Here is a 26857-nt window from a genome sequence, read left to right as displayed (position 1 = left end):
GCAGGATCTAAGTAGCTACCGTGCTGCTGCCTCATCAACACTCTAGTCTAGCGGCTTCATTCCGGAGCTGTCCGGTTCTTCAGTGAATAGACTGTGAAAGTTTGCGACAAACTCTTCAATTGTGAGAGACTGTTGGCAGAGGCCTCCGGCTCTAACCCGTTGTCATGACAAGAAAGGATGGCGCAAAGAAATCTAATTCAACAACCTCTGTAAGCCCATGGAAGTCCCCAGTCACCACACTCTTTAAATGCCAAGAAAGGGAGAGGGGAGCGGTCTCATGATGACCTTTTAATTTATCTGTTGCAGGTTTAACTTTTTTTTTTCAGTTTCAAACAGATCATTCCATGACAGCATATATTCACATTTATAGCTTTTTTGGGGGGTCTCCACCAGGCCGAAAGCGTGGGCGTGGCCGAGACTATGTTTCTCACCCTGTCCTTCCGTCCGTGTGCGCATCATGTGTGTGTGTGTGTGTGTGTGTGTGTGTGTGCGTGTGTGTGTGTTTGCGTGTGTGCGTGCGTGCGTGTGTGTCCATCGACCATCCGTCCGTCCGTCCGTCCGTTTGTTGGTCCGAATCCGATCGACATGATATGAAACCGTGCACAACACAGTCCCTATCTGCCCTTTTTGTTGGCCTGTTTTTTTTTAATTTATTTTTTAGGCCCCTCCTATATTCAGCTTTCAGTGAACTAGAGCGGTGCCCGTGGGGCCTCTGCAGCGGTGCCCGTTGGGCACTGGCCTACTTGGAACGATGCAAGTTGGAAATGCATGTCCCACTCAGATATTTATGCGTTGGAGCCTCTATAGCGGTGCCCGTTGGGCTGCTGGGCACTGGCCTACTTGGAACGGTGCTTGGAAGTTGGGAATGCATGCCCCGCAACCAGATATTATGTCTGTGTCCCTTTTATGCCCATATATGGAGTTCTTTGTCATGCATAGTTGCATACCCAAATATGGAGTCTATGCAGACGTCAGAAGGATGTCAGAACAGGCCAGCTCCATATATGGACCCTGTGCAGGGGCCCTGTGTCCAGAGCCCGGGCAGAGGCTTTTTTAAATTAATTTGAGTGATTTTTAAGTGAAAAGAGAAGTATACATATGTGATCTGAACATTTTCAGCTAGGCCTATTATTTTCGCATTTCTTTGTCCTAATTGTATTAATAACAACTTTAATGAATTCCTTGGGTCCAATAGAAAAATAGGTTAATTTGTCTCAGAAGGTTGTTTCCTTCAAAAGTTACTTGTTTCTATTGTTTCCATCACACTGAACATGAACATAGTAGTTCTGCACATTGGTTGAAATGATCAGTATGTCAGTGATTTACTGATTTTGTATTACAGCAGCCTCTTATAGCCTTTGACTCCCAGTGTACAACAGAGGGAGCCAGAGGTTAAGAGAAGAGAAATTGCATGTGTGTGTGTGTGTGTGTGTGTGTGTGTGCTGCCAGTATGCCAATTAAGCAGCCACACATATATCTTGTGTTCAAGTTTTATATACATTTTAAATATTTTACTTTACTTTGCCAAAATATTGAGTCATAGATGACCGACATATTGTTTTTTTGTATGTGTATGTATGTTTGTATTTTCAAATGGAACTCAAAATATCCCCATGGGATGGGAGTTAAAATATTAGACTCCAGTCTTGTTGCTTCACGGACACTTTTAACTGACAAATTCCATCCCTAATAAGATCACTGACTGGAAAGGATTTGTGCTTTGCCCGTAATTACACCTCTACTGAATGAACAAGAAAATGTAAATACTGGAACATTTGAGAAAGTATTTAACATCTCAAATGAATATCTGGGTAAACCATTGATTATTCATGCAAATATGTAGGTCAAGACTGGTATCAATAATAAATACTGCATACATCTGCTGTAAGCTTTATGTATACTTTATGTAGATACATTAATGTACAACATGACCAATAGCTTTTACAGGGAATATAAAAGTTAATGTAGATATAACCCATATAAGGGCAATAGAAGGTAATATTTTACCCTAACGTTAAGGGTCTTCACTTTTTATTTTACAATCAAATAGAAAACTAATGACCTTATCAGTCAGAGATATAACATCTGACATCAGTGAAACATTATCATCAACATTTCTGTTACTACCATCATATTAATCATCCTCGACGATGTGACCACCGTTGGCATTTCAACATCATTATCATCATCTGAAATAAATAAAATATTATTTTATGATTATCACAGTTATTGCCTCCATACCAACAATGTCATCATCATCATCATCATCATCATCATCATCACAGCTACCACCATAATCATTGTCATCATTACCATCATCAATTACATTATGAATATGTTTAAGGCTTTTGTAAAGAAGACCCCAAACTTTAAGTTGAATGAAAGGTTCTGCCGGTAGGCTAAAACATAATGACATAACAGGTACACAACAACAAAAGGGTAACGGAAAACCTATACATTATATACACATACATAACTTAAGCTGAAAAGCATACAGTATATCGTTTTAACATCTTACGGGTTGTGATAAATCATATCACAAACGAAAATAAATACAAAATGTTGGTTATATTGTTTTTTTCTTTCTTTTTTTTAAAGAGGAACACAAAAAGCAAGCAAGGATCTTTAGTTTTACAAACCAAATGCATACAGAATCACATCGACAATCACTGACAGTCCAACATGTTTGGACCATGAGAGAAAAAACAAAAGCTTAATCTGACTGGTACCCTAATGGAAAATTGCATAGGCATAAATCAAGCCTGCTCTTCAAAATGTCAAAATGACTCAATGGCCCTTTAGAGTTAAAAAGTAGGCTCCATATAAGCCTACGCAACAGGACCATACACAATAACTAAAATAAAAGTATTTCAATATTCTGTGGTCCACACAAATATATGATATCAGTCCAGCTGACTCAAGACTGTAACGCTGTGTCTAGAGCTAAATTCAACCTAAATCTAACCTAGCATTGATCTCTGAGGTTTTCTGAGCAGAGCTCCTGTAATGGCACCTGGGGAGACGAACGTAGCACCAGAGAGACATGACAACATGGTCCAGGTGAGGTTCCACCGCAATGTTCACAGTCCTGACTCTCCTTCTACTCACTTCCTCACTGTCTCACTCTTTCCTGCATTCCCTGACATCATGCATCGCTCTGCTGTTCATCATCTCCTGACAGGAAACGGTTTAGCCCTCTGTAAGTGATTCGAGCACATCTTGAACTCTTTGAGTTAAAGGTACAACATAAAGCACAGTGAGGTGCATACACACACGCACACATGCACACATACGCACACATGCACGCACACACACACTGTATGCACTGACATCTGCATTATATGGCTGCCTGCCGCCGCACGCACACTCACGAAGACACATTACGCACGTGTACAAACATATCTCAAAATGAGTTTATAATACTTCACATGCACGTAGGAGCATCCGAGAAGGAAATAAAAAGACATGGCAGTTGTGCTTCTTGAGCTGTGTACAGAGGAAAACACGTGGCACATATTGATTAGCCGGAGTGTATGGGAGGCAGATGTAGGGGTAGGCTTGGAACAGAGATGGAAGGGGGGGGGGGGGGGGGGGGGGGGGGTTGTTGAACAGGAGACAGCATATTTCATATCTTCAGAAGGTCTGGTCATGTGTTGGTCCACTGTGTCCCGGAGGATTAAAGCCTGAGTTATACTTGGTTGCATACAGGTGTCAAGCATTTAAAATAGCCAAACTACAAACTCTATGGTTGCAGTTTGCAACCAAGTATAAATCAGGCATATAACGATGCGCTCTAATCTTTGTGTCCTGGAGCTTTCCTGTACTCTGACTCATTGCCTGTCCAGCTCAAGGGCTTCAGGACTTGGGCTTGGTCCATCGGAGAGACTGCCATATCTGTCTCTAAAGCCTCCAGAGGCTGCAATAAAGCAGTGCACCATGAAGAGATGACACTCACGTCTTTGAACAACCCACGCAACACATTGTGTTGCGTGGGGACAATTATGTGTGCGTACGTGGTGATGGTGGGGGGTTCCAAATCCATGGACGTAGAAATGTAGGTGTGTGTGTGTGTGTGTGTGTGTGTGTGTGTGTGTGTGTGTGTGTGTGTGTGTGTGTGTGTGTGCACAGCCAGGTAAAATCACAGGAAATGGACTGGGAGGAAAAGATGGCAGGGTCGGAGTCTAAGGAGGAGCCCGTCGCTCTTCACTTCTTGTTGGCGATGCGCCTCTTCCTGGTGGCCAACATGTCGTAGAAGGGATCTCTGCTGATGCTGGCCCTGGAGGAACCAATCAAAGCGCAGCCATGAAATAAATAATAACGCCACATGAGAGAGGGCATCTTTGATATGGAAATGTAGGCACATTTATACAACCCCCCACTTTAACTAGATTAAAAAAGGGGGGAGAAAAAGTTTGTGCAGTGACCTAGTTTGGTTTCCATGGTTTCTGAAGAACCCCCCCCGCCGCCCCAATACTCTGGTTCCATTGCTGTTAGTTTCCCTGGAACCTCTCACTGATTCCCCACTCTAGAACTCTGCCAAGCACATAGTCAGTCACACACACACACACACACACACACACACACACACACACACACACACACACACACACACACACACACACACACACACACACACACACACACACACACACACACACACACACACACACACACACACACACACACACACACACACACACACACACACACACACACACACACTTTCTCTCCTGCTGTTCAGCAGGTTTATGGGTCTGTGCAAGTGAAAACAATAGTGCTCCAGATTACTGGATCTTCAGCTTTCTCTCTCCCTATTCAGGGCGACGGAAATGGCACTCTGCACAACGAGACCAAAGTGAGTCAGGAAGCCATGTGGGCTCTACAGAGGAGCCCAGTTTCACGGCTCCTAAATCCTGTTAGCGGCAGCACAAAGCAAGAAGCAGCTCAACCCCCCTCGCTGCGGATACCATTCACATATACACTGCCACGCGATCCAGAGTGGAGCCGTGTGTACGATGACAATTCCCCTTCTTTCCTAAAAGCTTATAGTCACTTTTTCCACAACCCCAATGTGTTCACGAATCAAAAACGGCACCGCAAGGTGCCGTACGGGAACATTCAATGGAAAAAAAGCAAAGAGATCAAATCAGTGACAACCAACCGTGAAAAGATGCCTGAATATGAAATGCTATTTCCTTTGTTGCTACCCTGCCCTTAATGAATGAATATCATCTCAAATATATATGATCAATGAAATGTAGAAGCTTACATTAAATACACAAATAGATACATCTACATGCTACCTCTCTATGAGATTAATTCAATCAGAGCCTGTGGTCCACTTTCTCTACCGATGCAGCTGATTGCTACTAAAAGTGTTCCCACATGAAACTACATATACACCCATGACTCAAAATGAGGGGGAAAATCATGATTTCCATAAAAAGCCATTTATCTCCCAAGACCCTGGGTTCTCATGGACCCTTCTGGTGAGATGCACGGCACTGTTCGCTATGGGGGGCTGCTGCTAATGCGTTAGCCCAGTTTGGAGCCTCCTCTTTGGGTTAAGCTTGCTGGGCATAATACTGGCTCACCCCCTGGGGTGCTATAAGCGGTGACTAATCCCTTACCATTTCCCCTGTGAATACACTTGGAGAAGGGGTTTGCAGGGGAGATTGTTACAGTGCACAAGCACCAGCCCTACTCTGCTGAGCCAACTGTCTTTGACATTGTGCCATCTCTTACGCAGGCAATTACAAGGGATTTAATACTGAGGTTATGTAATACAGTGGTTCTCAAAGTGGGGTCCGAGGACCCCCTGGGTTCCTTGGGAGGGTGGTCCCCAGCTAAAGTGGGTACAGTTAACATAGCTTCACAATCATTTTAACGACTTTATCGATGTACATGTTGGCTATTCAAAAACAGCAGATCCACAAGCTCACAGCTGCAAGATCTTTGAAAATATTAGAAAAAAATCTTCTGGGGGTGCCTGGCACCAAAATACATATCAATTTGGGGGTCCTTGTTTGTTTGAGAACCACTGATGTAGTAGGTGCAGTATGTGAGAACTTCACTAAACAAGCCATGTCTAACAAAATCCCCAAATCCCATTGACATCATACATTTGTCATAGACATGGCATGGTTCCTGTCTATTCTACAGTAGAAGATGCAAAGGTGAGCAAAATGCAAGGTGCTTCTGCTGAGTAGACTTGCATTGGACTCTTACTTGATTGATTTGATCCACTCCTCCTTCTCCTCTGGCGTTGGTGCTGATATCCTATACACCACATGTTTTCCCTCCACCACGCGTCCGTCCGTCTCTGTCTTGCAGGCTTTGATCACCTGGCCTTTGTGATTTGGGTTGTATAGCTCAAAACAGTTCTGCAGGAGAAGAAGACGGTGGAAACAAGTTAACGATAAACTGCGGCATACTGTGATTTCCACAAAATATTGCATTATTAGGTTCTGCACAAATTTGTCAAGATGATGTGCTCATGATGTTAGCCTATGGCTAGCGACGCAAACACATCAGTCCTATCCTGGCCTCACTTCATTGGCTCCCTGGCAATTTTAGAATTCATTTTAAGGTTTTATTTGCTTTAACCAATTTTGGGCGGGAACCCCTTTTGGTGTTTTAAACATTAGTTACAAAGTTATAATTTAGCTATTGAAAAATAGCAGATCTACAAGCTCATAGAGCTTGTAGGTCTGCTATTTTTGAAAAATCGTGAAAATATTTATTTCAGAAAACTGGAGGATTTAGAAGATTTTTTTTAAATGTTGAGGTCAGGCCTAAATGGGTTAAACGGGTTTGGCCCACTGTACCTCATGGAGCTCCTCCAGCCTTATACACCCCAGCTCTGAGGTCTGCCGATTAGTCACTACTAACCGTCCTTGAAACAAACTAAAGTACTATAGGGGCGACCGTGTCTTTGCTTCCGCCGCCTATTTTTCACCATTGTTAACATACGTTTCTCAAAACAAAACCGCACACACAAAACTGATTGTCTCATATGCCGCAAATTGCTCACCAGACCTGAATGTTTAGAGATTTGAATATTTGTGTGTTGTAGGTTGATGCTTTGAGAAAACATTGTAGTGTTTGGACAACAAGGTGATGTGTAATTGATTGACATCAGAGTGCAAAGTTAGAGTCTAATAATGGCTTTCTGTGTGTTTGGAAAACTGTAAGTGTAACAAGGTGATAATAATGTAGTGAGGTGAGGACACTCACTGGTTTCCTAGGCTCCTCCACCTCCCTGATGCTGAGGTTCTCCAGAGGAATGATGCCACGGGGTTCCTTGTCCTGGAGGAGACATGGATGAGAGACAGAGAGCGATGAGACAAAGAAAGAAAGAAAGAAAGAAAGAAAGAAAGAACAAGAGAAGACAGGATTCAGGAAGAGAAGAGAATCAGTGACATTAACTAATCATGAAATAGAAACAAGAATACGAGTATCAGAGGAAAGAAACAGAGAGAGAGAGACAGAAAGAGGACAAAAATGTGCTGCGACATGTTTTGCAAGCTCAGGAATCAACCTTGAGCCTATGCTCGGTAATGGAGCAGATTGTGTGTGTGTGTGTGTGTGTGTGTGTGTGTGTGTGTGTGTGTGTGTGTGTGTGTGTGTGTGTGTGTGTGTGTGTGTGTGTGTGTGTGTGTGTGTGTGTGTGTGTGTAGCAGGCTGTCCAGAGGACGGGACATAATGATAGTGTCCTGAAGGATAATACCAGGGTAGGAAGAGGACACTGCTGATCTAGCAGCTAGCAGGCATGGAGAGGCACATGCACTGATAAAGATTTCCAAGGACAACTCACACACACACACACACACACACACACACACACACACACACACACACACACACACACACACACACACACACACACACACACACACACACACACACACACACACACACACACACACACACACACACACACACACACACACACACACACACACACACACACACACACACATAGAATACAGACAGACAGAAACACACAAATGGATGAATGCTCATGCATGCATGCAAAACTGATCAACGATACATCAAGAACATTCTCCCGTGACTTACTGTCGTGTATTCAAAGTAGTACAGGCAGTTGTCAGTCAGGATGAACCACCTTCTCTTCCAGGTTTTAACTCGCCCCCCTGACAGGAAGAGAGGGAGAGGAGACAGGAAGTGACACAATGACCACAGGGGACAGACTGGCGGACTGGTGGTTAGGAAAACAATCCCACAAAAATAGTTATGTGGGATGATTCTTAAAGTTTGATTATTAAAAAGAATGCAGAGCTGAAAGCTAACGATAGAATGGAAGCCTAGCCTATATGTACAGTAACAGCATCTCTCCAACCAAACTTATTAGTAAAAGGACTGCTAATTTTTAAATGCAACAGGACAAATTAGCCATCAGGCTCCGTAATCAAGCTTATCCCTCATATAAGACCTTTGCTTTATGTTTAGAGTTTTGACTACTGACTCCTGAGTCCTGCATGGACTCTGGCATACTTGTACATGGACTACTAAGTGTGATGTTTGCATGTTCTCCCTGTGTCCCCTAGGGTAGCTACCCTCACATGTTCTCCCTGTGTCCCCTAGGGTAGGTACCCTCACATGTTCTCCCTGTGTCCCCTAGGGTAGCTACCCTCACATGTTCTCCCTGTGTCCCCTAGGGTAGCTACCCTCACATGTTCTCCCTGTGTCCCCTAGGGTAGGTACCCTCACATGTTCTCCCTGTGTCCCCTAGGGTAGCTACCCTCACATGTTCTCCCTGTGTCCCCTAGGGTAGGTACCCTCACATGTTCTCCCTGTGTCCCCTAGGGTAGGTACCCTCACATGTTCTCCCTGTGTCCCCTAGGGTAGGTACCCTCACATGTTCTCCCTGTGTCCCCTAGGGTAGGTACCCTCACATGTTCTCCCTGTGTCCCCTAGGGTAGGTACCCTCACATGTTCTCCCCGTGTCCCCTAGGGTAGGTACCCTCACATGTTATCCCCGTGTCCCCTAGGGTAGGTACCCTCACTATTATTGCCTCCCCCTGGCCAGCCAGTGTGCCTGGGAAGGGAAAGGAACTGATTGGAATAACGTGTTCTTTCCACATACTACATCCTACCCGGGAAAACTCCCCCCGTCAGGTGATAAGAAGCAGTCTGCTCACTCCTCATGCATTGAGTTCGGGGCTTTCCCCAGGTTGGTAGGGGGAGAGGATTGCAGCTCAGGCAATTGGCACCAGGTGTCCGGGTGAGAAAAATGTGTACAAAATTGTGGGATAAAAACAAAAAACAACGTGAATGTTTCTGTGTCACAGCCTCGCGGCCATTGTTTGCGTTCGTTTCCGACGTTCTGTTCGTGGTTAGACTGTGTTTTGTCGTCTGTAGCTGTTGCTTCGAGCTGCGGTCCTAGAGTGGCTGCGGTGCTGCGTTGACACACTTCCGCGGGCAGGGCAGGGCTTAGGAGGCAGCCAATCATGACTAGGTCGCTACTACGTGATTAGGCTACACGAGTGGTGCAGACTCCCATTGGCTTAGGCAGCGTTTCAGAGTATACCATTGGCTTAGGCGGCATGGGGTCACTCACATTGATGACTAGGTTGATGACTAGGTCGCTTACATTTCATGAGCTGTTACATGTCAGGTTTCACCTGACAAAAAAGATCGGCGATGTGTACACTACACGCTGCAAATTACTACTTTAAACGTATTAACACTTAAAGCAACCCTGAAGCAGCCAACACACACTTGTACATGCACGCATACACACAGTCTCACACACACACACACACACACACACACACACACACACACACACACACACACACACACACACACACACACACACACACACACACACACACACACACACACACACACACACACACACACACACACCTGAATGCACACATGTAAACAGACAAATACACATAGCATGCCCTACAGTATTTAAACACCAACCCCCAAATCAACTTCAGCATCTCACGTTTGTCTGTGCAAACTACATCCAAAACAAGGACACAGAGGGAGCAGGGAGTCCAGGCACCAAATTCCAACACTTTGAACCAGAATTTCCCCTTTGGCAGATAGCTCAGTTGGAGCCTGTGTGTGTGTGTGTGTGTGTGTGTGTGTGTGTGTGTGTGTGTGTGTGTGTGTGTGCGTGCGTGCGTGCGTGCGTGCGTGCGTGCGTGCGTGCGTGCGTGCGTGCGTGCGTGCGTGCCTGCCTGCGTGCCTGCGTGCGTGCGTGCCTGCGTGCGTGCGTGCGTGCGTGCGTGCGTGCCTGCGTGCGTGCGTGCGTGCGTGCGTGCGTGCGTGCGTGCGTGCGTGTGTGCCTGCGTGCGTGCGTGCCTGCGTGCGTGCGTGCCTGCGTGCGTGCGTGCGTGCCTGCCTGCGTGCCTGCGTGCGTGCCTGCGTGCGTGCGTGCCTGCGTGCGTGCGTGCCTGCGTGCCTGCGTGCGTGTGTGCCTGTGTGGGAAGAAAACACTAGCTTTGTACAGACGTTAAGCACGGAAACGGAATATACAGGCAAGCAAAAATATATAATTGCACATGTGTACTGTGCACACAGCGACACAGGCACATGCGCGAGCACGGTTTGTATTCATTAAGTTAGATCCCACTCATATGCAATATATGAATGCCTCATGGTTACTAGGCCGATCACCTATAAACCGGGAATGAAGCAGAAGTGAAAGGTCCGCCTCCATCAGCTTCAATCTAAACAGATTTTTTTTAATGCATTTATCTCTCATTCTTTTGCTGTTGTTTCTCCTAAACAAGCTTTATTCACGGCCCATAACTAAAGCGTTGCTTGTTGCGGTTACAAAATGTATGTTTCGGGTGAATTAAATAGCGATCGCGTGAAACTTTAAACAGCCGCTGTTTACTTCCGGTTAACGGCCCGGGAATGTTTGGCCTTCTAAATAAGAGCATGCACTGAATGTTTGGCCTTCTAAATAAGAGCATGCTCTAAATGTTTGGCCTTCTAAATAAGAGCATGCACTGAATGTTTGGCCTTCTAAATAAGAGCATGCTCTAAATGTTTGGCCTTCTAAATAAGAGCATGCAATGAAAAGATTGTGGCACTGGTGGAAGAATGAATGAATGAATATGTGGCACATTAACATGTGCCACATCCCTCATTTCCCAGCGTGAAGAAAGAGATCTGCTAAAAACAACATCTGGCAGGGTTGTAGAGAGTTGAATAAATTACAAATGTTGCCACCGGAAGCTCTTGCTGTCGTTTGTTTCATGGAGGACGGAGGCTAAAACATAATACCGCAATACTGGCTCTGTTCGAGAAACTGTGGCTATTAGCAGACACATGCGTTGCGTTTGATGAGTCTTGGGAGACGCACATGTATTGTATGTGCTGCCTGTATGTCTGTGTGTGTGTGTGTGTGTGTGTGTGTGTGTGTGTGTGTGTGTGTGTGTGTGTGTGTGTGTGTGTGTGTGTGTGTGTGTGTGTGTGTGTGTGTGTGTGTGTGTGTGTGTGTGTAAGTAGTCAAACAAATCCCAAGTTCCTACCATAATAGTTACTATTATAATCTCCCTAAAAGAGTCATTATGTGAAAGAGAGAGAGAGAGGTGAGAAGGGACCAGGTGAGAAATTAACAACAGGAATGAATGTGTACAATGTTACGACGTAGAATGAAGGTATAAATCAAAAACACGTGCAAACAAACCAAAACATGTGTCAGGCCTTGCCAACAAACCTGAGAAATTACAGAGTGGAAACAAGACGCTATTAGCTCACCAGGGAAGTGTAATCAGCATGACACACACACACACACTCTCAACACACACTCACCACTCACTCACCACACACATGCACGCACGCACGCACGCACGCACGCACGCACGCACGCACGCGCGCACGCGCACGCACACGCACACGCACACACACACACACACACACACACACACACACACACACAATTGAAGAGCGCCTTTTTTATACCAGGCATGGCTATTATATATTATATGACAAGCGCACTGAAGGAAAATGTATGATCTACTCAGCACCATGGTAACAGGGCAGCTTGACACCGCTGTGAACACTAACCTGACTGTTATTGCGAGCTTTTATTAAAATCACTCCTCAGCTCACAGGCTAAAAATACTTCATTGTCAGACAGCTCTGGCTTTACAATACATATAGGCTACAAAATAAATAACATCAATTGGATGCCTCAAAGGATCCGATAGTATTCAGCTGTATGGATAGCATTTATTTAGACAGTTTATTTACAAGTGAACAGAGGCACTGAATGAAGTTGTCTCAGGTACCTCCTAGGAGCTTGGTTATCGAGCTCCATCCCTATCCCTACTCCAAAATGCCTATACATAGAAATATAGTTTAATATTACCAGTAAGACGCCTGAGGGCAAGTGCACGCATCCGCCTGGGCGCGCACCGGCGCTTTGGCATGGGGGGGGGGGGGTCAGATCAACATATGGAATGAATTCTGTACTGGCCATATATTGAGCATGTCTTGAGTGTACAGGGTTTGATGAGGTCAGCCCCATATGTGGAGATCTAAGGGTGGCAGCGGGGGCAGTATCTTGAGTGTACAGGGTTTGATGAGGGCCCAGGTAGGGCCGGGCGCGGCTGCACTAATAACTTTGGGGTAGGCCCGTCTAGAGTTTAAATGGACAGGTATCAGTCAAAAGGGAGACATCGAAGAGGAAGGATGGATGGGGAAGGATCAACATATGGAATGTCATAACAGGTTCTGACATATATCCACATATGGAGATCTAAGGGTTTGTATATATGGGCTTAATATATGGGCTAAATTGCGACAGCAGGTCGCATTTACTATGACATCAGGGATCTCCATCCCTGATGATGTCATGTGATGTCATGAGACCTGGGCACCATATATGGGGGCTTTCCCATGTATGGGGATTTTGAGTGATACACTGACTGACGGACAAAAACGCACAATTTCATAGTGAATGCGACATGCGGTCGCAATAATATATTTTTAAATAAGATACCGTAAACAAAAATTCCATTATGTCCATTAGATTTATTTATTAATTAATAACAGTGTTTTTTCAGTGAAGACCCTTATTTCGAAGGCCCACAGAACCCGAGACATGAACCAGAAGTAAACAAACGGTGTGTAGAGTGACGTTGGCAAAGAGCACGATCTAACTGAAACCCTGAAATTACAAGATATCTCGTCTATGGCAGTGAAGTGTGATGCTGTGTTCAGACTAGCAGCAACAAAATAACAGACAAGCTATTTTCAAAGGAAAGCCAGTGACATTATAAAACTGACACCTGACACTGAGCTACAAAAGCTACAAAAAGGTTGAGCCAGTGACACAATGAAGCGTCAATCAATCATATAATATATATAATAATTATTTTCTTTCTGATTTATTTTTGGACTTGAAAGTAGTAGACTAGAAATGTGAAGAGAGATGGGGAGTGAATGACACGCAGCAAAGGTCGTCGGGATCGGGATTCCAACCTGATGATGTTTCGTAAATGGAATAAAAACTCATTCTGGCTGTTAATCAGTTACCTGTGCTATTTAACCCTAGCCTTCTCATTCACGCAGTGTCACTCGAGCAACACTTTACCAGTGACTCGGCAGCAAGGTAGTTGGCAAGGCTTGGTCATTTTGTAGCTGCATGAGATGCATGAGACTACATTCACTTCCTAATTTATATTTAGTGGTGACTCTATTGGCGAGTTGCAGAATGTTCAAAACTACAGTAGTGCTCTTTCTAGGCAGTCCCCCATCAAAATGATTAATAGTTAGAAGCCAAGTGGATCCTCACAGGTCTATAACGCAGAAAGTGTGGTAATAGAACCAAATTCAGTTCCTTTCATAGTTTCATACTCTCAGAGTTAAATGAACAATTAAAACATAATAACAAATGGGGGGCTCTGGTCTAATGCATAGCGCAACTCAATGTTGAGAATCACTGCACTCACCTAATTTGAGCAGCCAGCCCTCTCTGTCTGGGTTGAAGAAGGTGTGTGTCAGGTCGTTCCCATCATCCTCTGGGATCTTAAATGGTTCACTCTTTATGCTCTCGTATAAATTCTGCAGATTGAAGCAGAGTAAGGGAGGGAGAGAAAATGACTGGATGAGGAGAGAGACTGACGTAACAGTACAAAATAACCGAAGAGGGATAAATGAGGTGAGAACTGAATATCCCTCCAGGGATCGCTAAAGGTTCATCTTAGAAAGCAAAGCAAGAGAACTTGCAAATGAACACACGTTCACACACCTCATACGCGCACAGACAAACCCCTGTATCTTTTTATTCACACCCCGTCCGTAGATTGTAACGGAGCATAAAAAAAGGATATTGACAGATTCTATTTCAGTCTTGTGAAGGGAAAGTGAGAGACGTTATGATGATGACTCACAGAGCTGGTTGGCGTAGAAACTGTTGAAGTGAGACAGTGTTGTAACACAGAGCAACTCTTTCAAAGCTGTGTCCTTTTGAACTTAAAAAGGAGCTGAGGGCACTTTGGTACACACTTCAGGGTACGTGATTTGAACTACTAGTATGTTTTTCTTTCCCTGTGAGAGTTAAGGGTAGATTATTAGCTGGCTGCTGATTCACATCCAGCTGAGTGAGCTGTAGCATCTTAATTACCGAGGTATGACTTCCTTATCAGTGGGAATAAGAATAAATTGTCAAGATACACATTCTCTTCCTCTTCCCCCCTCTCTCTCTGTCTCTCTCGGCCTCTGGCTCCTTCTCTGTGACACGCTTTAACTGTGTCCCTCACTTTCACTCTCTGTCACTGTATTGGTTTGTATCTGTATTCTTACGCACGCACGCACACACGCATGTTTGTTGGTGGACGGAATACAGTTACGATCAGAGCCTATGTAATATGGACCCATGTCTGTAGACCACCTCCAACCACCGCAGTTATGCTGGTTACATTGTATTAACATACTCACACCATTATTTGAAAACCTTTACTTGAACTCTCTGATATAACTGTCAGCATTAAATGGACACTGAGAATGTCACAGTGCACTCAGTCAGTACTCACCCTGAGCAGGTCCTCGGGGAGGTCTCCCCCCTCGTTGATGCCTCTGTTCATGGAGATGAAGCGCTCCACGGGGGGCTTGTCTCTGACGTTGGGGTTGTGGAGGCTGGTGTTCAACATGATGATGGCGAATGACAGCACATAGCAGGTGTCTGTGGACCACATGTCACACTGTCATTAAAAACAAAACGGGCTTGCTTCAAACGCCGCTAGGCAATAACGTTTGACTGGGCTCCATTACATGATGTCTGTCATGCTGCAGAATCCATCCACAACCTAATCTCACATCACCAGGCTTTCTGCAGCAGCAGCCCTCAACAGTGTAACTTGAGGGCTCACACACACACACACACACACACACACACACACACACACACACACACACACACACACACACACACACACACACACACACACACACACACACACACACACACACACACACACACACACACACACACACGCATGCGTGCATCACTCACTCACTGACTGAGTGATGTGACAATTGGAGTAAACTTTCATATTTTGCAAAACAATGCAACAGAGAGGCAGAAAGAGTGGATTAAAGGATTAAAGTGTGGAGTATGAGCACGTCATGCAGATCTGGTTCACAGATAAACAGCATTATGAGGCATTATTGCGAACGCAGTGAGCATTTACTATGAGACCCAGCAGATCATTTCTGTCTGTCTGTCTGTGTGTGTGTGTGTCACGCTGTAACACCACCCGCCCACCACCAGAGGGCGCAGCTGTATCACACACAAAAACACACACATGCACACACACACACACACACACACACACACACACACACACAACTTAACTTAAAAAAAAACTTAACTTAAAAAAAACTTAATTTAAAAAAACTTAACTTAAAAAAAATCTTAAAAAAAACGTAACTTAAAAAGAGAACTTAAAAAAAACCTTAAAGTACGTAGTTCTAATTGTTGTTATTGCAATTTACGAGCTGCGTTCGCTTCCCGCGTTCGCGCGTCTTACTTGTTCTCATCAATTGAGGCTGACAGGCATTGGATTGGTGCTCTCAATGCCAAACCAGAAGAACACACAGATTGGTGAGCCTTTCAATCAAACATGCATCAGTTCTGTTGACCATCTTGGCAAAATAATTGGATCGAACTGTGATAAAGAACTCAAAATACATCGGACCAAATGCAATGTAATAACAAAGCATGCAATTGCTCAATGCATGTACAGAAGAAGTCCAGGGGGATTTTGGAGACGCATTGTGCATTAACGATCAACTCACGGGTCGTAACAGAAGAGGGACCTACGCCAAGCTTGTCAATAACTAGACTGACAGAACTGGAACAATTTATGATGAATCAGATAGCAATCCATTAACATGTCTACTCACTTAGTTATGACCCTGCCTGATAAAACAGAGAATTTAATCATGGAAGAGCCCTATAATCTAGGTCACAAACTCATACCCACAACACCGCATGGCGCATTCACGCATGCGCACTCACGCACGTACACACAATAAGCCACAAATTTATAATTCAATCCCAGAAATCCTCACACCAAATACCCCTGGACGCACGCACACATGCTACAGTCACAACACTAGTTCCAGTGGATGAGTAGTATCAGTGTGTGTGTGTCAGCATGTGTGAATATTCATGACTGCCCTCTTCATTAACAATTCCCTGTAGCTGGCAATTTCCCTGTAGCTGGCATGTGGACAGAAGGCCACGTGTGACCTGTCCACGCTGTGCTAATGACCCCATGCTATTGACTGCCGATCAATTGAATTATCACTGCTGGAACCACATGTAGTATATAATGATTATTGCATAGCAATTAGCCACCTAGCTAGCGCCTAACAACGGAGAACTAATTGGACTGACATGGAGTCAAGTTAGGATTGAGCACCTGATGCGGACGCCTTTGAGTTTGAGCACTGGTTCCCAAACACTGGGTCGGGACCCATTTGTATTTTATGCATTTGTATTTTATGGGTCCCTTTATTTTTTGTTTCTAGACCGTTACCAGAAAAAAGACAGGTGTTTTTTGATGAATCTAACATGGTTAAAATGGAGTTTGAAGTTACAATGGGTTTGTATAAGGAAAGGGCGGGGCCTACTAGTCGACTAGTAAACTAGGCAACTAGTCGACTAGTAAACTAGGCAACTAGTCAACTAGTAAAAATCACTAGAAGTGAAAGCCCTAGAGCAGACACGTGTGGGACACACACTGACCCACACCAAAATGTTTTGTTTTGAGGGGCAAGAATGTACAGTTGTAGTCACATGCTAAAGACGTTTATGGGCTCAGACAGGTGCAGCTTTATGATGGCAAGCCAGGGAGCCTGGGGCGTTGATCTGTGACTGAACCAGTGATTGGTCTGTGGCCTTAATAGCCGTTATCTGTCCTGGGGACACAGTCTGGGACTGCCACATATATCTACCGATGTGTGTGCATATGCGTGCGTGCATGTGTGTGCATGTGTGTGCGTGTGTGTGCGTGTGTGTGTGTGTGTATGTGTGTGTGTGTGTGTGTGTGTGTGTGTGTGTGTGTGTGTGTGTGTGTGTGTGTGTGTGTGTGTGTGTGTGTGTGTGTTACCTGTGGACTGGAAGACGCCAAGATTGCATTGGCAATACCTGGAGGCAAAGGATTCCATCATACGATCAATCTTCTGGGCTTCACCCGGAAGTCTGAAGCTCCACAGAAACTGCCTACAACAGCAGAAAGAGAGAGAGAGAGAGAGAGACATAGTGATAAAAACGTATACAAGCAGAAAGAGAGAAATACATTTGTTTAATGAGATATTATGCAGTATTGACGTTATGCAAATCTAAATCAAATCTGTGGATATTTATAAATTACACTACAACTCCTATGCCTCAGCTATTCAGATTCTACAGTTTAATACAAGAGAGAGCGTATCTTGATATCAGTGGAGATAACTCTAGTCCAGTGTAGCCTTTATTTATTTTCTATCTATCTAACCTGTTCACATGAGGACTTTGACTTCACAGTCAAAACTAGACTGTGCGCATGCACGTACGCAAACACTCGCATACGCGCACGCACAAAGACTGTGCGCATGCACGCACGTACGCACGCACGCACACGCACACACACACACACACACACACACACACGCACACACACGCACACACACACCTTACACATACCTTAATGCCTGCACAAGGTTGAGGTCTGCAAACTCATGAAGCTCCACAAACGAGTGGAGAACCTTGAGGTTAAAGTCATCTCTGGAGGGGACAAAAGGGACACATGTCACATGTTTGTCTACAGGTATTTACACTGATATCCAATGGCAAAATAACTCATTTGAGGCAGATATTCTCAATATGGAATTCATTTAGACATGGTGCAGTATGTACAGTGTAATATTAAGATTCTTGACATTATCTGTCAAGGCTGCAACTATCGATTGTCTTCTTAGCGATTATTCTGTTGATTATACTTTTGCAAATTATCCCAGCAAGCCAAATTGTCATGATGACATTATGATTATGTCCTCCTACGCAATGTGACGCCTTGCAATCTTGTAGATCTGCGATTGTCACTATTCACTATTTCTTCTTGACATTATCAGGTTTTCTTTTTTTAGGGTTAGGATAGAGAGGGAAATGCTGCTGCCAAGTCACAGTGCTAGTCTCAGACAGAAAGCCGTTGTGTCGCATTGGCTGAGCCGGGAAGCGTGAAAGCCATGTTGTTTTGACAGTCCCATCGCCATTGATTTCACTCCGATAAGAACCACATGTACGCACAGATCTTTTACTGTCATAGCCCCCCCCCACATCCCTCTCTCTGCTCCGCTCCATAAACGCAGACTACCAATTTCCTGGGGCTTTGTGCCCAGGACAGAGCGTGCTCCCCTTGGGGGGGATGTGACACAACGACAGTGATACAGAGGGACAAATCGATGCTGTCAGGTGGAAGCCTTGTATGTCCAAAACTGTTACTTAGCTCCTGTTTATACTCTCATTCGTATATAATATTCATAATACCCACAGACAAAAAAGATTCTACAAGCTCAAAGATTTCCTTAAAGATGTGACGCATTGTGAGCTTGTAGATCAGCTATTTTCTTTGCAAATGTTGTGTGAAGTAGTATGATGCATGTATGATGAATTAGTAGGGCATTCATATGCAGAAAAACAAGTTGAAATACGACGATGTAAGGTTTTTGCCCAGCAGCAATGAAATGGCAGGCTCACCGTTCCCCTAGGTAGTCCCCGATGACCGTTTTGTTGAGGCCTTCGCCCTTGTAGAGGAACTGCGCTATGTCCTCGGGGGTGTGCTGGAGAAGATCGTTCTCCAGGAGAAACTGGATCCCCTGCAAAAATGAAACACACAGAGAGATAAACCAGTGGTTCTCAAACTTTTTCATGTCAAGGACCCCCAAATTGACACGTATTAGCCTGCGGACCCGCATTTGAAAAGATATGCCACGGACCCCCCCATAAGAGAAGATGTTTACGACTCTAGCAGTGATTCTCAACCAATTTAATTTCAAGGACCCCCAGTTTGACATGGTCCATTTGCTTCCTAACTATAATTTAGCTGGGGACCCCCTTGAACAACCTCAAGAACCCCTGGGGGTCCCTGGACCCCACTTTGAGAACCACTGAGATAAACAACTCAGTTATCTCCTTTGGGACGGATTTATAGCATTGTCTTTCGACCTGCCGTATAGCTGGTGGATATTATAGCTGCTCATTCTTCAAGATACGCGGTTGAGTCGAGATAGGATCTGGTGATGGGGCCATGGCTTACAGAATCACTGCCAAAACTCCCACAAGAGGTACAGTGCAGAAACAGAAAGCATCACAGTTTGATGTACTGGTTTCATAATTCAAAGGCAATTATGTAGGAGGAAATCAGATTTCCAAGAGAATCATAAAAAGCGAGGCAGGCCAGTGTAATTCAGTAACATTCATCTATTTTTGCATGGAGCAGTGTGGCTTGATCGCAAGCTATAGCTGACCTTTTTGGGGTCCATGTTGAATTTCTTTCTCCCCATAGCGATCTGTTTGTTTCTTTGCGTTGTTTTGCTGTGGTACAAAAACAAAGACATGTCCATCACTTATCACATCTACGTACATTCAAACAGACACCTCTTATCAGCTCCCTCACGTGCAGCATGCATAATCATGTGCACATAGTGTGTTAGCCAAGGGTGTGGTTTTGCAAACAGACTGCTGCTAGTTTAGCGGCTCTCTTGTCAGGTGATGGTTAGAACAGCAGGACATGGCATTACATCTACAACTGTGTTTGCTGAGGGAGTTCAACTACTTGAACCCTATATGCAGTAATTTGTCATACAACAAATAGGAAAAATAGGTCATCTAGAAGATTGTAGATCTGCTATTTAAAAATAAAAAAGGGAATGTTTTTGAACGGTTTTGAACATTTTCAGCTATAATAACATGCCCACAATAGGGATGAGATAGAGCTAGCCAGGTGCAAGAGACCAGCATTGCAATCCAGAATGAACTAAAAAGGCTTGCACATGGCAAATGTTGCAGGGCTTTAAGGATGCAAAAATATACATTCATTTACAAAGTGAAAAAGTGACACGGAGGAAAAAAGGAGTGGCTGTTTCGGACCAATATCAGCACACCAAGTGAGCTTTAAATAGGCAAGAAAAACATGGTTTACATGAGATATGCTGTCACTGCTGTGTATTTGCGTGTTTGCAGATGAAGCGTTCGTGTAGTGCATGTTTGCAGGAAAATACTTCCCTCCCAGTAGTATTCACTCTTGGCTGATTGTGTTTACTTTATACCACAGAGAGCTCTCCACCTGAGCAGGTGTGCGAGTGCGTATGTATGTCCCTACTCTTCCTGTTTGCCTAAAATAGCCTGTGCACCTTCGCCAGCTGCACCTGCGGGAACAAAGGCTGTCACATACAGTATGGTGTCACTCTGCATCACCCACCAATCAACGAGAGACCTCTGAATGGAGAGTGTTTAGCAAAATGTTTAGCCATGGGAATACTGAGTTTTACTCAACAAACAAAAGGAGGGATAACACACACACCACAGAAATGAATGTTAATATGCGCTCACACTCACAAGGACAGGTGTGAGGCTCGAAGGGGAGAAGATAAAGCATGTCTGACTGATTTTCTTTTACCAGCAAGAAAGAGCGATAGGAGAAAGAGCCACAGGAAGGGAACTCACCTCTCACCCACACAGGTTAGCTGTTCAATCTCAGTCATCACTTCTGCGATTTCGAACTTCAGCCGCTGCAGAGCAAAGGAACAGAACATTAGCAAAGCTCTGTGAGTTTTTCCATAGACCACAATTAGCGTTTTATCGATTCCAATAATGACACAGAGACAGGACAGACATCAGTACCCCCCTCCCCCCACCGCGCCAGAGGAAGGCAGTGCCATCGATTCAGAAATACAGTACAAGTGTGTTTGACTATGTTATGCGCCATTCCACTGTGCGCATCCAAATTAAAAGTTATATCTTAACCACTTTAAACCTGGCGTCCATATTTTGGGCATGTCATTGTAACCAAACATTCAAAACATTAGGGAAAACAGACAATCTACAAGTTCACAACGTGTCGCTGTGATCTTGTAGATCGGCAGTTTTAGCTATTTGTCATATGACTAAATATATATGTGGTTAATGTTAAGCTACTGCTGGCACTGGCACAAATGAACAAACTGATTCTTTCGTTTACAGACTTGGCGTGCTACTCACCTCGATATCGTCCAAGAGCTCTTTTTTCCTCCGCCGTATATTGGACAGCTCATCTCGCTCTTCCAAAGACAGGTCTTCGGGTACTGCGAAAGAGAAAATGGGTGACAGAGCGAAAGAGAAAGGGAGGGAGAAAGAAAGAGAAAGACAGACGAGAGAGCACTGTCATAATGGTATTAAAACTCATTCACCTAACCTGTCAGACAGCCGCATAGGCTGACAGTGTCCTCTTAACTACTGTATATGAACCCATCCCAAACACATTACTCATGGCCCAGTTTAGTACACTATATGATTAAAGTGTGGCAGGTGCTCTATTCAGAGTGAGACTCATCTACAGTAAGTATCTTATTCCTTGTTTCGAACCCAGGACTTCCCACTTGGGAGACCAAACCTTAGGCTGGCTACAGGCAGGGCTACTCTTTTTTTTGAACGATTTGTTTTTGGCTTTTCTGCCTTTATTGATAGTTTCAAGTGAAGACTGACAGGAAAGGCCTGGGCCGTGGCTCAGCGGTCCAGGCACCTTGGCTGGTAATCCAGTCTGGCAGTGTGCCGCGGGTTCGACCGTCCGATCCCGACGGCCTTTACTGCATGTCTTCCCCCCATCTCTCTCCCCATTTCCTGTCAGCCTACTGTCTGTCCCTCCATGAAAAATATAAAATAAAGGCGAAAGCCACAAAAAAAAAAACATAAAAAAAAAAAAAGAGGGAGGGGAGAAAGAAGGGGAGAGACCTGCAGCAAAGGTCGTCATGATCGGGACTCGAACACGCAACGCGCTGTAGAGCCTATACTGTATGTGGACCACTAGGCCAGCGGGCGCCCCAGGGCTACTCTTCTACATTCATTCAGTGATCACTGACAGGTCCTCCCCAAAGCAACCACAAACCTCGGTCTCCCCGCATGAGAAACCATCTACTACTGTACCTAAAGAGGCAAAGAGTTTTGCCATATTTCTGCCACTGCCAGTGCCAAGCAGGCCAAGACCACAGAGTGGAGAAAAAAAAGATGCCCTCCATAAATTAAAGCTACACTGTTTTATGTCACTGTCTCCACCTCCCGATGGAGAGAGGTGATTGCAACAATGTCCGAACTACAACCACTACAACAAAGGTGCATCTAGCGTCCAATTCCGGTGCGATTGAGATTGTCAATATATACATTGTGTGTCCTACCCCACACCAGGATCAAACATTCTCATTGGAATGGAGCAGCCACTGCAAAGCAAATGTGCTAGTTATATTATTTGTATTATAACATCATGGAGATTGGTGAAAATAACGTTTCACTCTTTAAAATTTGTCCCGGATTGAAGCTTGAAGAGCTGTGTGCTTGACACATGCTCCCACTGCTGAACATCTGGCAATGCCTGCATCTTCAAATATTAGTTTTCTGATAGCTGGCCCTCTGTGTCCTCATCGGCGGTAATTAACACTGCAGAGAGATGTGGGTCATATACCAACTGGAGCAAGAATATCAAATAACATGCACCATGTTTTACTGCATGTCAACCACCGATGAGCACACAACAATTCATACTGTATGTATGCACAGGTGGGCTCTCCCTCTGTCGCATGCACGAATGCTTGTACGCACGCACGCACACATGTTAATATCAAATAACATGCACCATGTTTTACTGCATGTCAACCACCGATGAGCACACAACAATTCATACTGTATGTATGCACAGGTGGGCTCTCCCTCTGTCGCATGCACGAATGCTTGTACGCACGCACGCACGCACGCACACAAACGTGCAATAAATCACACCACCAACATTCTGTATTATTCAACTGTAGGTCCCCAGAGCTCACTCCTTATCGCTCATTTAACCGTGCCACGTCAACCTCTCTCCCCACAGACCCCTCAGAGGACCCCCCCCCTCCCTCCCTCCCTCCCTCATACAACTCCTCCGCACATCACACAACCACAATCCGTTTGAGAGCAGCCACAGGAAGTAGGTCATTTTCACATGGAGCTGTGGCACATTGTGCTTCTCCTACGCTATCCTTCTCTCTCACACACGCACGCACGCACGCACGCACACACGCACGCACGCACGCACGCACGCACGCACGCACGCATACACGCATACACGCATACACGCATACACGCACACACGCACACACACACACACACACACACACACACACACACACACTCCGCCTATCATTTTTCCACATCCATCCCTGAGCTTGAAGTGGGGGTGAGAGCAGATTCAAATCCCCCAACTGAATCACAGCACTAAGCAGCTTTGCGATTCTGACTTTTACTGCCCCTTTCTTATTTTCCTATTCCATAATAGAGGGAGAGAACTGAAGTTATTTTCACTTGGTCTCATACTCGCTCTCTCTCTCTCTCTCCCCCCCCGCCTCAGTGAGACAGTGTGACAAGGCCATGAACCATTAGGTTCCGGGGCCCGGGGGCACGATGCTCACATTTACTGATGGATCCTATAGTCACGGATGGGCAGCCAGTCGTGAGCCCAGAAACACAGATGGCTGAAGATGGCTGTCGTAAATGTGCAACCGTCCCGTCTCACACGACGAGGCCAACGCAGCATCTGACAGACTGACTTGTACCGAAACTATACCAATGACCAGAAAATGACAGAGGGCGAGATTACGATAAGCTGAGAAGTCAAGTGTGGGGATATTTGGCTACAGACAGTGGGAGAGCGACAGGCTTTTTGAAAGATGAAAGAAGGCCCTGATGTGTACGTAGATGAGATGGAACGGGTTAGTACAGTAGGGGTCGAAAGTTGTAGAAAACAGAGTGACGCTAGGGAAAGAGACAGACAGAAAGGCAGAGATGGCACCCGTCCCACATATGCACCCACATCGCGCGCGCGCGCACACACACACACACACACACACACACACACACACACACACACACACACACACACACACACACACACACACACACTCAAAGAACCCATTTGACCCGGAGAAAGGGACAAATGTGCACCCACTGTGCTGGGTGTCGGTCCCCCACCTCCGCTGTGGGGTTTCATAAGAGAAGAGAACACAGTTACCTGATATTACTGTAGTTCTGTACTGCCCAGTGTTGGCATCTGTTGCATTATACAGTACATGAATATACAATGCCTGGTGAGGACTCTGAGTTATGTGTTAGTATGCAGAGTACTGTAACCTATGTCTTTCTGTAGAAACCTGCGCTGCTGAAAGGGCGGCTGTGGCTCAGGAGGTAGAGCAGGTCGTCCAATGATCCATGGGTTGGCGGTTCGAATCCCGAATCCTTGGGCAAGACACTGAACCCCAAATTGCTCCCGATGTGCTGGTTGGTACCTTGCATGGCTTCCGCCGCAATTGGTGTATGAATGTGTGTGTGAATGGGTGAATGTAATGCACAATCTATGTAAAGCGCCTTGGATAAAGGCGCTATATAAATGCACCATTTACCATTTTACCATTTGAAAAGATCCATATGGCTATAAACAAATACTCAAATAACCCCAGGCATATAGGCATATAGATTACCAATGCAATAGAACTCAGCCTTTTCTTATGGAGAAGGGGACTATAGCTTTCCCTGACAATCAATACATACATTTACCATTTACATCATAATAATGCTTTAGAATTAAATGCTTAGGTATTTTGCTTTGGACTTTGAGCATTGAATGAGCACATTCTTCCACTGGATGTAGAGAGCTTCTCTACCTCAACATCTGAACTGTGTAGTGCATGTGATCTCTCCAATCTCGCAAGCCTATCATGGATGGATGGTCCAATATGCAAATGAGTCACCTGGTTAAACCTGAATTCACCATATTCATGTATAATTTCTCAATTCTCAATGAGAGAACTGTGTAGATGTGTTTTCTGTTCTTTTTTTACTTTCCATAAAAAGTTAATTCATTAATACCAACATTCTCCCCAAACATGAGCTATATTCTTCTTGAATACATATTGATTTTGTGGCATTCCTATATGGTGAAGAATCCAAAAATGAGAAAAGAAAGTAGAGAAAGTAGATGAATTGAAAATAAAATAAATGGTGGTGAAGTACACAAAGTATATTTAGATCCTTTAAAACGTGTCTGGAGGGGGACTTCAAAGTCTGCTGGTGTGCAAGCTTAGTGCAAACTTTTTCCAAAGGCCTTGTGGTCGTTGATGTTAGATCATCTGAGAGAAGGTTTGTTATCTGGTCTGGCCATGGTTAATGTACATGATCCCAGCAGTATAGTCTGGTCATGGTTAATGTACATGATCCCAGCAGTATAGTCTGGTCATGGTTAATGTACATGATCCCAGCAGTATAGTCTGGTCATGGTTAATGTACATGATCCCAGCAGTATAGTCTGGTCATGGTTAATGTACATGATCCCAGCAGTATAGTCTGGTCATGGTTAATGTACATGATCCCAGCAGTATAGTCTGGTCATGGTTAATGTACATGATCCCAGCAGTATAGTCTGGTCATGGTTAATGTACATGATCCCAGCAGTATAGTCTGGTCATGGTTAATGTACATGATTCCAGCAGTATAGAACTTCTGTCTAAGAGGTCATAGAGTCCATCATAATGACTTCAATGGAGTTGGTACAACATATGTTCAGGAGGAAGACCATGCTTTCAAGATAAGATCGTTGGTTACCTCTGCCACCTATTCCATGCTAATTCCATTCCCAGGCCTGACTCAGGTATCGAGCTCAATCAACTTCTCCACAGCTACAGTTAACTCCACCATTTACCTGCCATGGTTACTGATCTCAGCTCCACCCTCGCCACTCACCGAGGCCTCGCTGCCATGGCAACTGTCAAATTCTCCGCCCTATCTCCGCCCTCGCTCCATCAAGGGAAGAGTATATATGCCAGTCTGTTTCACCTGTCACTCGTGCTTTGTATCTCGTACCCCTCCCTCCCTCCCATTCCTCATACTCACTCTTGTTTTTCAGTTTCAGGTTCCAGATGGGGGTCTCGGATTGGAGGCATGTCCTCATACGACCAGAAGGACGCCCCGCTACTCAGACCCCAGGCCAAACACTCAGGGTATCCTAACCCCCCTCGAGCCCGGCCTTCATCGTACCCCCCCCCCCCCCCCCCCAATGGCTTCGCCCTTCATCCCTCACCTATCCCCCAGGTGAGG

At 44.9% G+C, this 26857-nt stretch overlaps 1 protein-coding gene across 1 annotated transcript in view; it reads right to left on the bottom strand.

Moving 5' to 3' along the window:
* Positions 1-1880: 1880 nt before the first annotated feature.
* Positions 1881-26857, bottom strand: part of cyth3b (cytohesin 3b) — a 49359-nt gene continuing 24382 nt past the window's right edge. Inside the window, exons 2-13 of the mRNA XM_079519584.1 lie at positions 21746-21828; positions 21212-21276; positions 20014-20080; positions 19244-19362; positions 18191-18271; positions 17616-17728; positions 15033-15181; positions 13950-14061; positions 8080-8156; positions 7237-7308; positions 6229-6383; positions 1881-4276 (exon numbers count right to left, since the gene is read on the bottom strand). Coding sequence (XP_079375710.1) covers positions 4204-4276; positions 6229-6383; positions 7237-7308; positions 8080-8156; positions 13950-14061; positions 15033-15181; positions 17616-17728; positions 18191-18271; positions 19244-19362; positions 20014-20080; positions 21212-21276; positions 21746-21828 — 1166 coding nt within the window. The 3' untranslated portion in view covers positions 1881-4203. The remainder of the gene's footprint in view (positions 4277-6228; positions 6384-7236; positions 7309-8079; positions 8157-13949; positions 14062-15032; positions 15182-17615; positions 17729-18190; positions 18272-19243; positions 19363-20013; positions 20081-21211; positions 21277-21745; positions 21829-26857) is intronic.

This window comes from Electrona antarctica (genome assembly GCF_951216825.1).
Source record: "Electrona antarctica genome assembly, chromosome: 14".
Lineage (NCBI taxonomy): Eukaryota > Metazoa > Chordata > Actinopteri > Myctophiformes > Myctophidae > Electrona > Electrona antarctica.
The sequence above is the reverse complement of the archived record's forward strand: the minus strand, read 5'-3'. Positions and strand labels throughout refer to the sequence as shown.